Source organism: Austrofundulus limnaeus, unplaced genomic scaffold (genome assembly GCF_001266775.1).
Source record: "Austrofundulus limnaeus strain Quisiro unplaced genomic scaffold, Austrofundulus_limnaeus-1.0 Scaffold0, whole genome shotgun sequence".
Taxonomy (NCBI): Eukaryota; Metazoa; Chordata; class Actinopteri; order Cyprinodontiformes; family Rivulidae; genus Austrofundulus; species Austrofundulus limnaeus.
Genome location: NW_013952402.1, coordinates 3,230,823 through 3,247,980, shown reverse-complemented (window position 1 = coordinate 3,247,980; position 17,158 = coordinate 3,230,823). Strand labels below are relative to the sequence as shown.

General features: G+C 40.2%; 1 protein-coding gene across 3 annotated transcripts in view; it reads right to left on the bottom strand.

Annotated features, from left to right (window-relative positions):
- The window catches only part of dst (dystonin), a 111,482-nt gene that overhangs the window by 42,475 nt on the left and 51,849 nt on the right, over nucleotides 1-17,158 (bottom strand). For all 3 annotated transcript variants that reach the window (XM_014015892.1, XM_014016055.1, XM_014015975.1), the window contains exons 38-56: nucleotides 16,991-17,079; nucleotides 16,798-16,906; nucleotides 11,003-16,222; nucleotides 10,744-10,890; nucleotides 10,461-10,676; nucleotides 10,243-10,383; nucleotides 9,905-10,141; nucleotides 8,478-8,630; nucleotides 8,153-8,386; nucleotides 7,775-8,059; nucleotides 3,869-4,417; nucleotides 3,508-3,684; nucleotides 2,750-2,873; nucleotides 2,418-2,626; nucleotides 1,992-2,309; nucleotides 1,750-1,916; nucleotides 1,512-1,668; nucleotides 561-687; nucleotides 355-405 (exon numbers count right to left, since the gene is read on the bottom strand). In XM_014015892.1, the coding sequence (XP_013871346.1) occupies nucleotides 355-405; nucleotides 561-687; nucleotides 1,512-1,668; nucleotides 1,750-1,916; nucleotides 1,992-2,309; nucleotides 2,418-2,626; nucleotides 2,750-2,873; nucleotides 3,508-3,684; nucleotides 3,869-4,417; nucleotides 7,775-8,059; nucleotides 8,153-8,386; nucleotides 8,478-8,630; nucleotides 9,905-10,141; nucleotides 10,243-10,383; nucleotides 10,461-10,676; nucleotides 10,744-10,890; nucleotides 11,003-16,222; nucleotides 16,798-16,906; nucleotides 16,991-17,079 (8,710 nt within the window). The remainder of the gene's footprint in view (nucleotides 1-354; nucleotides 406-560; nucleotides 688-1,511; nucleotides 1,669-1,749; nucleotides 1,917-1,991; nucleotides 2,310-2,417; nucleotides 2,627-2,749; nucleotides 2,874-3,507; nucleotides 3,685-3,868; nucleotides 4,418-7,774; nucleotides 8,060-8,152; nucleotides 8,387-8,477; nucleotides 8,631-9,904; nucleotides 10,142-10,242; nucleotides 10,384-10,460; nucleotides 10,677-10,743; nucleotides 10,891-11,002; nucleotides 16,223-16,797; nucleotides 16,907-16,990; nucleotides 17,080-17,158) is intronic.

Below are 17,158 nucleotides of genomic sequence, written 5' to 3'. Positions count from 1 at the left end.
TATATATATATACTGAGAGTGGACATCATTCCTGAGAGTGAAGATATCACAAAACAATTAACCTGAAGTCAGGAAAAATACCTGAAAATACAGTCTAAAGGTCTATTTTAAAATAAAAAAAGGATCTTCCTCTGACTATGAGCCAAATGTTTGTTTTATCTGATAAAACTGAGTGCTGTAGTTCTGTACAGATGAGTCTCATTGGGTTAAAATGGCTGCTTTCTGATTAGTTTTGCAGTTAAAAGGTGAATATTTGAAACAAGAATCAAAATAAAAAATGAAAATGGTAGTTTCACCACATTACACCACAAACAGTGGTTTTACAAAGACAGATCCACATCCACAATCAGTTACCTTTATTGGTTAGGTAGCTGTGGCTTGCTGGACCACCACCATTAGTAAGAACTGATGCAAAGACATGAGACAAAGCGTCAACAGCAAAACACACACAAGATTTGTTGGCATAAGTTCTTGCCACAATCTTTAACTGTTAGTCATAATGCACAGCTGCACGAGTGAGCCCAAACATCATGCCTTCAAATCAACCGAATGATGTATACCTGACATGTTGGGGGTCTTACTCTTGGCAGGAGATGTGAGAGAAGTGATCAGGCTGCACAATGCAGACCCTTTAGTGTTCAGGTCTTGGACAGCAGGCCCTTTGGACGTCCATTCCTCTAATAAACTCTGTTTAAAGATGAAACAAACAAATTACCAGGTTTGGAGTTTTAAAAGACGTTTTCTTGAAGTAATATGTATGTGAAAAATTTAATTAGAAAGATTGGATTATTATGACCCCTGCACGTAAAGTGGGGGTCATATTGTTTTCGTACTGGTATTAATTTTTTTTCAGTGATTTTTGGTCAACGGTATCGTGGAAATGGCTGCACCGATCAGCATGAAATTTGGCAGGAATGTAGAGGTGTCTGAGCTACACTGCACCAGCCAACGGTTTTACAATAGACCCCATATTTGAGGAGGGGGTACCACTTAAAAAGGAGGTGTCTGATTATATGAAATGTTTATTACTCAAAAACTGTTCAACATACGTAAAAGCTTCAGATTTTAGTTTTTGTTGTTTAGCTCTGATGAAGAGCAACCCATCAGGCCCACCAATGAGTGTTCTGAGTTCTGGTGCATTGGTGCTTTGCATGCGGGGGGTCATGTATGCTACGGCTATGCGGTATCTAGTTTATTGCATAATGTGTTCTGTGATGTATTGTGATGAAAACATGCTTTCCGCTTGATAACAAGGCTTCACTCCTGGATCTATTCTGCATAAACAATCATCACTCATCTGTCATCAGCTGGCAGATAATGCAGGTTGGAACAGAGGGGAGTTTAGGGAGGATATCTGTTAAAATACACTTAAGCGCAAAAAAATACACAAATGTCTGTGTTAGAAATATAATATCATATCATCTGCAGCTTTTGCTCCTGTAAGTGCGTTTAGATGTACCTTCCAAATAACATTGTCTCGTATTAGCCTGTTTATACACTTCATAACTCACAGTGACTGTCTGCAGATCCTTCTTCAGATTTTTCTCACTGCTGCTTGGCTGGGCTGCAGGTACTCTGCCATTGGTCTCTTCCAGCCACTTGGTGAGAGCGCAGACTGCAGATCTGAACTCTCCCAGCTGGTCCTGACAAGACGACAGCTCTTCTTCCCTGCAACAGATGTCAAAATCAATCAAACCACTGCAAAAAAGACCCATCTGGATATGTTCTAAATCATCTAAAGAAACTTACTTTTCTTTAACTGTGTCCTTGAAGGTGCTAAAAATATTTGAGACCTTGTCCATCTTGCTCTGAAGTTTGGCTTTGTTTCCATCATAGCTTATTTCTGACAGCTCCTTCGACAGACTCTGCAGCTTCTCCATATCACTGGCATACTCAGTCATCTCAGTCTTAGTGCTCTGAAGTGAATTTAAAGCAAAAATGTTTGGTGTAAAACAACACAACCTGCCTGAAAGAATGAATGTTACATTTACCTGTGTTAGTTGAGACATTTCGTTGAAGGTTTTCCCAGGTCCGTCTGTTTCCTGCAGCTCTTGAGACCGCTTCATGACAAACTGTTGGATTTTGTCTGAGATGTTTTCAAACTGTTCAACCTTTTCCTTCACTTGCTCCAGGTGGGAAACTTTTTGCTTGTGCTTATCGCAGGCGTCAGTGAAGCGCTGTGAGAGAGAAGCCATCTTTGACTCCAGGAGCTCAGCTGCTGAGGGATCTGCCGTCTCCACAAACTTCTTCACTTTGGCTTTTATGGCTGCGATGCTACTCTGGCGACTCAGTATGTCCTGCTCTAAAGCCTGAAACAAGTTTCATTACATGGTTAAGGTGAAGACCGAACTAGTTTATTAAATACAAAGCATAATTAGAAGCTCTGTGACTGCTTAGGTGATGTAAAGAAAACATACTGCTTCTTTATTGAGCATGTCTCCAATAGATGCAGAGTCCAGGGGTACTTGCTCCTTCTCCTTCACACTGGCCTCCACTCTCTCCATCCATCCCATCATCTCATCCAAACCATCCTGGACACTCATGGAGCGGGTGAGGGTGATTTGCAGTTTCTCGTTGCGGTCACCCACAGACTTCGAAAGGTTGTCGTAGCGCTCAACGATCTCATCTGCAACACACGGAGACAAAACAAACTCCTATTTCTTACCATCTGGAACAAAACATTAGACAATTTATGTACGTATCAAAATTAGTTAGCAAGTTTTTCATCTGACTTGATTTATTTTCTCACCAACTGTCTCCTGGATGTCGTCTGGATTGCTGAGGAGGTTTCCTTCAGATGTTATTAATGATTCTGCTGTTTTTTGTAATGTGTCAATAGCAGTTTGATGTCCTGTCATCTGACCCTGTAAAGCCTGCATATAAACAGTAAAACTATCAGTAAAAACATTTTAACTGCAAACATAAACGACCTTTATCTATATTTATAGTTTTGCATCAAAAAATTATACATTGACGGCAAATATGAAGGACTAATGATATATAAAATCTCAAAAATACTGCTAAATGACAGCACTTCCTCTAAGACTTGATTTTTTTTTTTTTTTGAGCTGCTTTATTTTTATTCAAGCTCAGAGTGCTGTGCTCCTTGGCTGGCTTACAGGTGTCTCTTATCTGGGCAGAGCTTTCCTGTAAATCACCGTCTTCCTTCAAAGAAAATAACTGCAGCCAAAGGCTTTGACAGAGGCTGTTTTGTCAGCTTGTTCTTATTTTCCTCTGCAGAAGTATGTAAGCTACAAATAACCAGGGTTAAACTCTCCACATGTGGTTTTGAATTTGAACACAGAGACAGAAATAGCCTGGTAACGCTGTATATGGTAAGACAGGCCTTTTGTACTATGCACTCAAAACCCAGTTAATGACTTAAGTCCTGCATGTGTTACATCTAAATAACACTTTTCTTTTCCGTAGCTTGACTTCCCCAAATATTTTCACAAAGCTTAAAAGTTAAAATCCAAAATATCTCATTCTCATCAGCATGTTTCTTGCCTTGGTCTCCTCCAGCTGTTTCTGCAGTATCTGTGGATCAGCTGCTATGGCCTCTGATTGTTGCTTCCTTGCTTCCTCCTCTGAGATGTTGAGCCACTTCAAAAGATCAGTGCTCGAGTCGTCGTACGTTTTGAACTTATCCACTACTTCTTTGAGGTTATTGCCAAGCACATTGCACTAAAACAAAAAAAAATGCTTTAACACACAGACTTTTTACAATAACACAGGCATATGTGAAAATAAAGGTTATTAAAAGTAAAATAATCAGCTCATGTCACACTTTAAAGAACTAATAGTTCCCCCTGGTGGTTAAATTTAGCAACAGCAGCTAACTTTCATCTGCTCAACTCCATTGAAATACCTGTGTATGCAGTGTTTTGTATCGGCTGGCTGCTACATCCAGTTTGTCCCTGACAGCAGAACAGGTCCCTGAAGTATCCACGTGCAGCAGAGGATTGGTATCCGCGTGGTCTGACAGTCCACAAGCTTTAGCCACGTCAAGCACTTTCTGTCCCGAAATAGTGATAAAGCGAAGGTCCCCTTTGTGGGAGATCACATCCTCTGCGAAAACTTTCTGTTGCTGGAGCTTATCGGCCAAAATGTTGAGCGAGCCCGCAGGAGCGCTCAGCGTGTCCATCTCCCCTTCGGCCTGCTTCAACCAGCCTTGGAACTCCTCACAGTCCCCCTGGAACTTCTTCAGCTCCTCCTGGACACACTGCACCTGCTTCATCTGCTGCTCAGCCTGGGTCAGGGAGGCCTCGTAGCGCTTCTTCAGGTCTTGGATGTTCTTCTGAAGCCTCTGCTTCTCCTCTGGAGACAGAACGTTGGCTTGCTTGTCGAGGAGAGCCTGAGCTGACTGGGTGGCCATGATCAGATCCTGCTGCTGGGATAGAATCTCCTGGTGGCGGGCCTAAGGAAAAGAACAGACGGAGCAATCATTATTGCTGCAAAAAGAAATAAAATAACTTTGTAATCGTCTTTAAACATCACACAATACAACACAATAATGTGCTACAATACAATACAATATGATGTAATCTGTCCTTCTCAGCATAATATGATCTCAGTTAAAAACTTTGGCATGAAAGGTGCTGAGTGATAAACATTCCCTAAAGCACGGGTCTGCAACCTTTGCAACCTAAAGAGCAATTTATTGTCCTTTTTTCCACTAAATAAAATTTGTCCAGAGCCACCAGACCTACTTGAAGATTATATAAGGATAAAAACTGGAATAACAATTTTATATTAGGTTATACATTTAAAAATTACATGTAAATAAACTAGTAGTGCATTACATTCAGAAGTCAAAGAACTAAATGAAACTGTTGGCATTTGTCAGTATTTTAGGATGCAGAAAAAAAGATGAAGATAAATATTTTTGTGTTGCCCCTTTTGATAAAGTTTAATCACCGAGGGCTGTGAGTCATTAATACATGTAATAGTAAAGCATATATTTGCATCCCAATACATTAGGGAAAACATACTATTTAGGACAGTTTTTTTGGGAGGGGGATATTTGAATATGTCTCTATACGTTGCCAGTGAAATGTTTCTGAATTTTTTTTAATATGCACCTGACATTCCACAGTTTAGATGATGTTTATTATATAAATATGTATTTGTGTAATGTGTTCTGTGATCTGAAACGGCTGAGAAAAGACAGGAGTGGAGGCAAATTTTTTTAATGCTCAGGAGCGAGCAGTAGGGAGTGGTCGTGAGCTCAGAGAACGCATGAGCTGCAGAGGAAGAAACAAAATGTTTTGATAACTGTTTTGTAAAGTTTCACTTTATAAAGTTAAAAAAAGGTAAAGTGCAGCAGATATCTGTTTGTTTTCTCTCTTGCCAAACCTGACTTTTAGAATGGAGGATTATATGTTTAAAGCTCAAACTATTTTCTAAACTGGACTTGGAAGCAGCAGGTAAATTAGAGCCACAACACAGCTGAGGCAAAAGCTCTTCTGAAACTAAAAAAGTAGCTGTGTGGATGTCCTGAAAGAAACTTTTTTCACCCTGCCATTGTTCAACTTGTGACAGTATTTGGACTCAGATGGAATATTGTGAGCAGTGCATGGACCTAAGTTATAAGTAAAGGTAGGAAATAATAACTTTGTTTTAATGAAATGTGCATCAAATGAGCTGCAGTTTGTGTAAAGAACACTGATATGAGATTTGAAACATAACTCATTAACCTCTACCAATCATATGGTGAATAAGTTGCCCTGTAGGCTTCAAATATTAGGGATGTTGACATTTTGTCAGCAGCGGCTGCCATTTTCTTCCCAAACTGCTGTGACCAGATTTTGCAAGGCTGCTCAGTGTGTTTGCTTGTAATTTCCTCCTGCTTCGTTATTTCTACGAATTTCAACAAATCGGGCTGCCGTCAGGTAGTTAGCTAAAGCCTCGTCTTCCAGTTTTAAATTTTGTTGATGCGTTTTGAAGAGACAATTTTTTGAAAAGAGGATCAAAGTAAATCACCCGAGTTTTTCTAGTGGCCCCTTAAAGAGATAAGCTGCCATGAAGAACATTATTTTATCTGCCCTTGTTCCAAAGTTGATAATGATTTGAAACGTGGAAGTATGTTTGACAAATACGGACTTTAAACGTGAAGTTTTATAACATCCACACTGGCGAGGTGGATGCGCCCTGCGCGTGTACCCAAAGCGTGACTTTTGCTGTCCTGCTGTTCTTGTCGTGGAGGGGTCTGTGGGTCAGGGAGGGATCTGTGGGTCAGGGAGGGGTCTGTGGGTCAGGGTCGTCTGAGGAGGAAGCAGATGAATGGAGTTGCGCACAGGAACTTTTATTTAAGATTTAAGTTTTTTTTATTTCAAAGATCCTCATGGCTCAGCAGCAGAAGCGTAAACATTACTGTTAAGAAAGCTGATGATAAAGTTGAATAAAAATCTAAGTCTGATGAAGTGAAATTAAATCTCTGACAGTGATCATTACACAGTGTGGCTCTAATTCCTCTCTTCACCATCTGTGTCGCAGTTTCCCATCTCCAAAATGAGCGTACACATGGGTCAAAGCTGGCGTGAGGCACCGCACATTTTCACGTCAAGTTTGGATTTTATAAATCACAACCTTGGCATAAAAAGTGGCGTATGCAAGTTTCTCGGCTCAAATTGTGCGCACGCCAATTTTATAAATCCAACCCCAGATGTCCACGTGGTTTTTAAATTGTTTTAATTTCCTTACTTTCTAAGACACATTTTGATTTGATGCTACAGTTTGCCTTGTAATGTTATTTTATACCTTTTCTGCTACTTTTGAATTGGCTATTACTAAGTTTTATTAGTTTTTTAGGATACAAGATGCTTCCTACAAAACCAGAATGGGAATCTTTTCCTAAAATTTCATGGCGATATCTTCAACACTGAGGAAGTTATGAGCAAAAATAGAAAACAAGGTGAAATGGTCACAAAGACCCCATTGGTTCTGCTGTGAACTGCAGCAAGAAAACATGAGCTGATTTCACCTAAACAAACATCAATAACTTCCCTCATACTTCAGATAATCACATGATTTTAGTGTTATTTTGTATGGTTTGAAATGTTCTTTTGGAATCCGCTGTCAGATTTAATATTGGTGTAGGATTAAAAATTTATCCACATCCCTACATATATTTCTGATTAACTGAGTGCCTCACCTCTCCATGAACCTCACCACACAGCACTGTTTTTTAGTCACTATAAACTGTTGTGTTTTTCTAATACTCTTTGTTGGCGTATTTTTGCGAGACGAACCCTAACCTGAAACGCAGGGAATGACCGAACAGTTCAGCTGGAAGTTAAACTATTAAAGTGGGAAACTGACAAACTATTGGAGTAAACTGGTTAATGTTAGCTTTTTGATGTGATAGTATCATTCTGTTGGAAAAATTATATCCACACATGGCAGACAACTGGATAGAACTACTAAAATGAGCTTTTCTTGGTTACTTTTGGTCAAAGCTACAAAGAGCCACTGCAGGGGAACCAAAGGTTGCAGACCTCTGCCCTAGAAGAAATACTGGATATTAATTTAATTATTAAATCGATGTGTGAACTATCTCAAACTTTATCAAAATATCTTAACAGCTGACTGTGAAAGATCGATTTCTGCTCTTCATTTCCTCTTGCAAACTTTGCTTTTTACTGTAATGCCGTTAATTTCTTAGAACATTTTTAAATGTTTGGTCTTGTATAAAGCTTGATATATGTTCTGTAAAATGACTACATATTTGTACATTTGCAAACAGCAACATTTTTTAGCAATCAGCAGACTATACCTTCACCCTGTCATACTGTTTATCAAGGTCCAGGGATACATTGTTCTCCTCTTTCGTCTCTCTGCCAAAATCCTTTTCAGAAGTCTGTAAAGCATTTCCATTGGCATCATCATCTTTTCCTATCAGTGCTCTGGCTGAGGTTTCCTCTGGCAGGTTTCCATTTTCTTTACTTATATGGTCAGTTTGATCCAGGCCGTTCGTGTTTTCATTCCCAATGTTGGATATCCAGTCAAGAAGACCTTCGATTTTGTTCTTACTTTCTTCAAGCCGCTCCACAGCTGCTGCCTGCGTCGACAGACCACATTAGAAATGCTGCTGTGTCGTAAAATTAGATTTCTCGTGCAGTGTATGTAATTTTGTAGAACGGCACACACGAACCTTTTCGCTCTCCTGTTTTATAGCTGTTGTAACAATCTTTTCCAGATCTTTTCTGGACTCCTCCGCCCTTTGGTTGATGAGCTTGGCTTTGCCTTTAGCTTCTTCCAACTTGCTCTCGATCACGGCGATCTGATCTGGCGTCAGCTTGCCGCGGTTCTCCTCCAGGAACTTTTTGGTGCAGCTGATCACCTCGTTCAAAGCACTGGCATTTGTCAGCACGTCTTTCTGCAGAGCCTGGAGATCCCACAGGGAACAAAACAGCTCTTTAAGAATTACGATTCCTTCCATGGAGATTTTTTTATAGACCATTTAAACAATGTAGAACCTGATGCTCCTGTTGGTACTGTTGAAGGTCTGTGACACACTCAGCCTTTCCCGCCTGCTGCTGATGACCAATCAGATGGTTCTCGGTCAGAGTGAGATTGTCACAAACTTCCTCCAGCTTATCTGCAAACTCCTTGTGTTTGGCCATTAAAGACTGAGGGAACAAAAAATGAGCAGATCGGTGTTAATTTTGATAATTATAAACATGTGACTGGTCAAATTTATATCTATACTCAGCTCAACATTTCATGTTTTGGACACATATATTATCACAGAGATGAAAACCTTTGAAGCACACAAAAGTGACGTGCAAATTCTGATTTGGATACACTTTTCTTTATCAAAATATTTCAAAAACCAGTATGCTATAAACATGCTGCTTTGCCACTTTTTTTCTTTAGGATAAGCACAGGAAGACCTTTCTTTGAGTGTTAGTGAGTTTGTTGTGCAAAAACTGTTCCATAGTGTTGAGACCTGCAGAATACAAGCAGCACAAAGATGAATCTGCAACAGAGGTAAAACAGTCTAAGCATGCAATGATGTTATTTCTTATAACGTTTAAGATTTAGGAGCAAGTCGACTTGAGCAGAACAGAAAACAAAACATCTTTCAGTGAGTTAAAGATCACATTTGCACACGTCGAGTAGAATAGCTTGCATAAGCTACAACAACAGCAGTACAAGGTCCAACAGTTTTAGTAAATAAATTAAACATTTCAACACAGCTGTTCTTTAGGCACTCATGACATAAATTATTATGAATTAAATTATATTTTAAAAATAACTGAAACTCTAATGATTTCTAAGTCATTCAACTAAAATAGTGTACAAGTAGTGAAAATGTAATTTAATACTAAATCTTTTTTGCATATTTGTGTGTGTGTGTGGGGGGGGGCTTATTTCCATATCAAATTTAAAATAATTAAAAACACAAATTTTCCTTTTTCCTCACTTTGGCTATTTCATGGGTTGTTCTTGCTGTGTCCTATTGTATAAAATGTTTCAATGATTTGCAAAGTACTGTGTTGGGTTTCTTTAGGACTCATGTCAAACTTGAGGCCTGTGGGCCAAATGCAGCCCACAGGTGAATTCCATCTGGCCAGTCAAAAGCCCCCATCCAAATTTATCTATCTATCAATCTATATATTTTTAATTTAAAGTGAAAATACTTATATCATTAGTAAACTTTAAATGTATGTTTCAGTGCAACAGAATAAAACAAATTTAAAAGGTGAAAGATAATAAAACTTGTTCTGTCCCTGAGCTGTTGGCTTGAAACATGAAATGTTGATGTTAGTTACAGCTAGCCTTTTCAGGGCCAACGTAACGCTCACGTGGCTCTCGGTCAAAATAAGTTTGACACCCCTGCTCTAGCAGTTTCACTCTGCTCTTTTATAAACATAATTCATAGCATGTCCATGAGTCAAACCTCTTCCTGCTTTTCTCTCTCTCTGCTGTCCAGCAGGACATCTAAGACACTCCTCTGTGTAATGAGCCTCTCTGTTTGCTCCTTGAACGCTCGCTGTGTGCTGCTGAGGAACTTAAGGAGGTGGCTGCTCTGAGATGGACTCAGAAACCGAGTGTGCTCAGAAACGAAGCACTGGATATCAAAGGTGATGTCCTCTAATTTAAGCCTGGCTTCTTTCACCAGATTCCCCTCGGTATCCTGAAAGTGGAAAACGAAATGTTTTTAGTTTTTTGTTTAATTATCTTTTTGTCCTATCTTCATTAATGGATCTGAGCAGATTTTTAAGACTTTAAATGTACCATATTTTGCTGTAAATGTTTCAATGTGTCCTCATCACACACGTTGAAATCTAGATCCGACATCTCAGGCTGCTTTTGAATGAGACCCATTAGCTCATTAAGATCCCTGAGATGATGTTGGTATGCTGATTCCAAGTGAGACTGAAATCACAAAGAAGTTAGAGATTCATATAAACTGTTACAAACAGTTTTATGGTGTCAGCCATCTTCACACGGACCTTTTCTGCTTCCATCTCTTGAATCAGGGAGTCGTTCCTTTCCGTACACATTTGGGAGACGGCAATAAAAATCAGATCTAACTCCAGATAAGTCGAGGCCAAATCTTGGTGAATTTGGACAGGAATGTCTTCATGAGACGAGTTCAAGAGCTCCTGAGCTTTGGCCATATCTGCTGTCAGAACTCCACCCAGTTTAGACAGCTCAGACTGTAAAGACTGAAAGAAGAATGTATTTTAGATAAGAAAATAAAACTGAACACAAAGTCTCACTTAAATGTCTAACCTGACATTCCTGTATTTGGATCTGCAGTTCCTCCATGCTATTCCCCACAGGTGTCTGCATTGAAAGGTCTTTTTTTACATCTTCTAAAACATCAGCATGATCCTGCAGTCTTCCAACACATTCCAGGTACTCATGGATGGAAAACAACTGTGGGAAAAGTAAACACAAATTAACAGTTTTTCATTAGATATGCATGACACCAATGGGTTGAGGACAGTCTAACGTATTTAACACAAAAATGCTCAGTTTTAATTTTGACCTTTTTGGCTTTGCAGGCATCTGAGTCATTCATCGTGTGAGCAGACGACTGATGGGTTTTTGCAGCAGTGTGACCGGCATCTTTGTCCTTTCCTGCTAACTTCTCCTCCTCTTCCTCTGAGCTCTCTTCTTTGATGCTGTCCAGTGTGTGAAGCTGGTCCTCTTGTGATTCCTGTAACTGAGTTTCACTGCTCAGACTCTCCACCATTTCTTGAAGAACTGAAAAGTCCTCGTTAAAGGAAACGGTATTAAAAAGCTGCAGAAGCTGCAGTTGGACATTTGGAGCATGTTCTGTGTTCTCACAGACTTCTTCATCCTGTGATGCCAGTTCTGAGTTCTCCACATTTTTGTTGTTAGATGTAAGAATGTTTTGCTTCATCAAATCCATGACAGTATCTGTAACAGGGATCTCCATCAGTCCAGGAGGTTTGTTGCTTTCATTAAAACTGCCTTCTTCTACAGGCTGAAGATTAGCGCAGTTGTTGACTTGAGCTTGTGGCTTTTGCAAGTCACTGAAATGAGTATGTTCTGTGGTCACGTCTTCCTGCTCAACTACCGGAGACTTAACACGGATACAAATCTCGGACCAAGTTGACGAACAAACAGCAGATGGAACACAGCTGCCTGATGGGACAGGCTGACTTGTTCCTTCCAAATTTTCTCCCACTTTGGTTTCAGGTTGCACCAGATCAATGTCCGATGATGCAAATGGTGGATTTAAGCAGGACGTACTTCCATTATTACTGTCATTCTCCTGTTTGGATTGTGAGACCTGCTCAGGTTCACTTGGGACAATGAAAAAGTTGTGTTGCCTCTCTGGGGAAAGCCTCTCTTCATATACCTTCACATCATTTAAACCACTGTTTATAGAGTCAGACAAATCAACATCAGTAAAAACTGAAATTTCCATATCTTTGCTCATTTGATTGGCGGAATTTGCTGTACTAATGTCACTACAAAACGCAGAAAAGCAGGAGGAGGAGTTTGATTGCTCTGTGGGATTTTTCCCTGTAATGCAGCAGCTGTCTGACAAGACAGGAACTTCCTCTGGTTGACTGGGAGATTCTAAATCTTTTCCCATTTTTATCTCAGGTTGTACCAAGTCAAAGCGTGATGATACAGAGATTAAATTAAGGCCATTCAGCTCGTCATTACTGCCGTCCTCCTCTTTAGACATGGCAGCCTGCTCTGTGTTACTTGGGACTATCAACGTGTCATCGTGTTGCCTCTGTGGGGAAAGCCTCGCCTCGTGCAACTGGACAAGTTTTGCACAACTGGTATTTGAGCCTGACAAATCAGTATTAGCCAAAGATAAAGTTTCCATATCTGTGCTTTTGTGACTGACAATAATTCCTGTGTCCAAATAATTTAAAAAAGCAGGTAAGTCAGAAGAAGAGTTTGATTGTTGTGCTGGTATTGGTTCTGTAATAGAGACTTCTGACAGCACAGGAACTTCTTCTTGTTGACTAGAAAATACTAAATCTTCATCCATTTTGGTTTCATGTTGTACCAAGTCCAGTTTTATTGTTCCAGAGGGTGGATTTAAGCAGGACAGACTTTCATTTTTGCTGCCATGCTCCAGTTTTGATATTGAGACCTGTTCAGTGTTAGTGAGAAATAAAGTGTCATCATGTTGCCTCTCTGGGGAAAGCCTCTCCTCGCTTGTCTTTGCATCATTTGCATTATTGATWATTGCATTTGATAAATCGTTTATAGTTAAAGCTTCTGTATTACTGCTCCTATAATTGACAGTGTTTGGTGTATTCTGAACAGCAGGTATGTCAGAGTTTAGCGTAGGTTTATTTTCTGTAACACAGCTTTCATACAGCACAGGAACTGTGTCTGGTTTATTAGGAGATCCGAAATCGTCTCGCTGGTTTGTTTCAGGTTGTACCAAATCAATGCTTGATGGTACAGAGGGTAGATTTAAGTAGGGCACAGTTTTATTATTACTGTCATTCTCTTGTTTTAATGGGATCTGCTCAGTGTTCGTCGTGACCGTAAAGATTTCTTTATTTTGCTTCTCTACAGAAAGCCTCTCCTCATCTAACCTCACATCATTTTCACCACTATATCTGGATTTAGAAAAATCATTATTAGTCAAAGCTAGAGCTTCCACATCATTGCTTGTGCGACTCACTGTGTTTGAGTCAATGAAAAAAGCAGATATGTCAGGAGAGTTTGATTGTTGTGCAGATTTGTCACAAGCAGGGTCATTCTGGCTCGGGATGTTTTGGCAGCAACTAGACTGAAATCCAACACTTTCTGAACAAAGCATCGTTTGCTGAGGCAACGCAAGGCTGCTGCCATCGTCTGGACACTTCATGTCAAAGTCTTCAAGATCCCTTGAGAATACGGTTTTTGTCATTTCAGCCAAATTCCCAGGTGAGGATTTACCTGGCTCACTGCTCAAAGCCGAGTGAGCATCACTTGTGTTACTTTCTGTTCTACTTTCCCCAAACAGATCAATGTGAGATAATAAAAATGTGCCAAATTCCCTCGCACTACCTGCATGAGTTTTCTCCTGGGAATCAAGTTCATCACTGAAAAAAACATCAGTGGGCTGGTTGTCAGACTCCGGACCGTTAAAAGGTAGAGGGATGTGTTGCGCCTGGTTTTCTGAGTCAGGATTTGAGGTGCTGTCACTCAGACATGATGCATTTAAGTGCATTGCTAGAGCAGAGTTCTCTATCACACTGCACTCATCTGCCGCATCTGTCTTCTCTCTATTGATCATGACCTGTGAGTCACTGTCTGCCAGGAAAGCCTGTTTATCTTCGTGAGAATCACAGTCTGCGGTAACCTGACTCCAACGGGAAGGTGAGATCATCACAAATTCATGACCACTATCTGCGGAAAAGGATTGATTCACAAGAATCCTATCTGTTTCCAAATGTCTATGTTGTTTTGAACTCTCTACCTCTTCATTAGCCCTTTCATTTGGTAAATCAAACACTGTGTCAACCATCTTCCTCTCAGTTCGCTGCTGCATGTTTTCAGTTCTGTAAAGATTATTTAAAGCCACAGTTTGATCTTCAGATTCATCAGAAAAGTAGTTTATTTCTGGATAAATGCTAGATTCGGAATCTGAGTCCAAATTTTCACCTGATTCAAGCTCCAATGTCTGATTAGGATTGCGATCATATCTCAAAAAGCTTTGGTCTTCTTGGGTTGCATGTTTTAGACTCAAAAATGTGTTTTCCTCACCACCTAAAACATCTGTTTCATCAAGTAACTCCAGTTCATCCAGCTCCAGTACTCTGTGCTCCTCTGTGAGGTCKTTTGTAGATGAGCCAGAGATGATTTCGACAATGCTTGATTCATCTACTTGCGCTTGCATAAGTTGGAAAGCATGCTCATATTCACTTTCAATTTCCATCACATCAACAGAGCAGAAAGGTTTAGCTTGGTGCATGTCATCACTTTCTGATTCACTGCACAGTGACTCAGCATCACAGCGTGGCAGCATCTGATGAACCGTGGCCTCATTTGCAAATATCTTGGATGATGAGTCAGGGTTTTTATTTTTAACAGGGCATAACGTGGAAACAAATGGCACTTTCAGACATGGAGCATCATAATTTTCTCTAACATCTTTAGTGTCATGTTTTACACTATTTTCACTCATTTTCTCCTCAGAGTCATCAGATTTTGCCCATTTTTTGCTGTTCTGAAAGCTACCTCTTCCCACTTCATCAMGTTCTGTGTTATTCATGTCAGTGCAATCAACTGCAAAACATGCCTTTACAGGTTCTTGATTTGGAGAATTGTCATTTACGACAATTTGTTTATCAAATATCACTTCCGTTTTGCTCAGACAAGTGGAACTATGAGGCTCAAATGCCTGGATTATGTTTTCATCAAGCGTATCCCTGCTGTCCGTCTGCATGTTTTTTATTACCTTTCCTGTTTCCTCGTTTATTTGCAACAATACCTCAACATCTGCCTGTTCTGARTGATCACTGATGTTGAAAGTGAGATTTTGAGAAAATATTGGGTCTTTAAGAAAAGCTTGAGTCGTTTCATTTAACCGACTGTCGAATATCAAAACCCTCTGAAGTGACCTCGGATCAATGTAGCTGTTAATCATCAAGTATGAAATGAATAACTGTCCTGCCTCTGCGGGAGTGAGGAGGTTCAGTTCGGAAACATCTGCAGGATGACACCATCTATCAACTGCTAGTTTTTTATACATAAGCCATGTTGAATACCTTTCACTGAGGTGGTGAATGTCAGGAAACTCATCAGGAATTTCAACAGATTTCAGAATGTCTGCTGTGCAGCTGTCGATGAAACCGTTTTCAACAGCAGAGGTGATTTCTATTACTTCAGAACTTTCTGGAATGTAAAAAGCGGCTATTTTTCCTCGATTACTAAACAGTTTGCTGGTGTACTCGCTGTTGGTCATTTGCTGGAATGAGGAGGACATAGTTACCCCAGAAAGAGGCAATACAAGTCCCATAAACTGCTGTTGATGTCCCAGCACAATAAGAGTGCTGCTGGAGTTCATCAAATCACACTGAACCGCTACATCCACTCTCAGCTCACCATCGACACACTCTGATACATCAGCTACACTTTCATGCTTTAATGGTGTTGATCGGGTCTCGTGATTATTTAAACCACCACACGCAGACCTCAGAGTCTTCATTTTCCTCTCTGATGCCAGTGATTTGCCTCCACTGAGACACTTCAATATCAGTCCATTAACCTCACTATGATTAACCTTCTCTTCAGGCTCAAAATGCCACAAATTTTCAGCCACGCCTAGCGTCTTCACATTCTGACAAGCCTTCTGCCTCTGCAGAACCTTTACATAGACAGAAGCAGGGATTAAACCACACCCAAATGCTTTCTCCAGGGTCAACACATCCCCTGTGTTGCACACATTCACTCCACCACTGACCTGGGTGGTTTCTATAAGTTTAATGACCAAAGCCTCACCACTCGATTCTTCCCTAACTGCTGCTACATCAGACAGGGACACGGAGGCGAAATGTGAACTTTGTATGTATTTGTTCTCTTCATCCTCTGGGAAGGGGTTCATTGTGGGTGTGTGCATGTGATTGTTTGTTAGACTTTTATCCCAGTCCAGATGGACCTGGGGCTCAAACAGGAAGAAGCTGGGGCTCGTGAGGCCGTCTAGAATAGTGACAGGAGGCATTTGATTAGACGGTCCAGTTGTGGTTCCAGCACCAGTCCCATTAGAGATTTTTGAAACCTGAAGGGGTAAAAAAAAGCACGGCAAGTTACTTAACTGGCTTTGAATTCTAAATATGTATTTTCTGTGTTAGATTTTTTGTTCAAAAGCCAAACTAAATCTATACTCACCGCTACACAAGCACGGGCATGTTTAAAACAAAGTGTGCAGAAGAGCAAGACTGCAACAGGGTTACAACTGGAAAGTGATGCGTAACACACAAGAAAGCTTCCATGCATTTAGGAATGCAGTGTCCAGCATCTTGCAAAAAGAGTTGTTAGTTATGTTGCAAACTGTAAGGCTACATCTCATATCTACTGTCATGTTGAACTCTATGAGCGCTCTAGCACATTGATAATAGTGAAGAGCAACAGTGGCACAGTGAAGCATGTTTACAGCATACTCAAGTTTTCAACTGAACAAACCCTGGATTTTGTCACTCGTGATTTGGTTTAAGAACACAAGAATGCAAGAGGACACTGTCCGCAGGAAACAATTAGGAATAGATCATGCAACTGAACGTCAGGATGCCTTGTTTGCATTATAACACACAATTGCATCAAATGCAATTTAACAAAACACCTATAGAGGCCAACCTCGTCTGCAGAGGTTGTCTGGTCTGAACACTGTTGAGTGAGTTCTCTGTAAGCCTGACTGAGAGCCTTAAGCTGCTTCTGGGTCTTCTCTCTGTCCTCTTCTGTCATCCTGAAAAAATAAACACACAAATAAAACTTTGATCTTAAAGAGAAAACCAATATTCTACATGCAGGTCGGGGCATTACTACCTACTTGTCACCATGTTTGTTAAGCATCATTTGTGTGGCCAAGAGCGCTTCTTGAATCTGATCCTTTTTAGACACCATTTCCTCAACAGACACCTGTAAACAGTGACAGGTTCAGATTTTAAAGGCTTTATTTAATAAACACTTTGTGTAATCTGACTGTAGCTAATAGAGA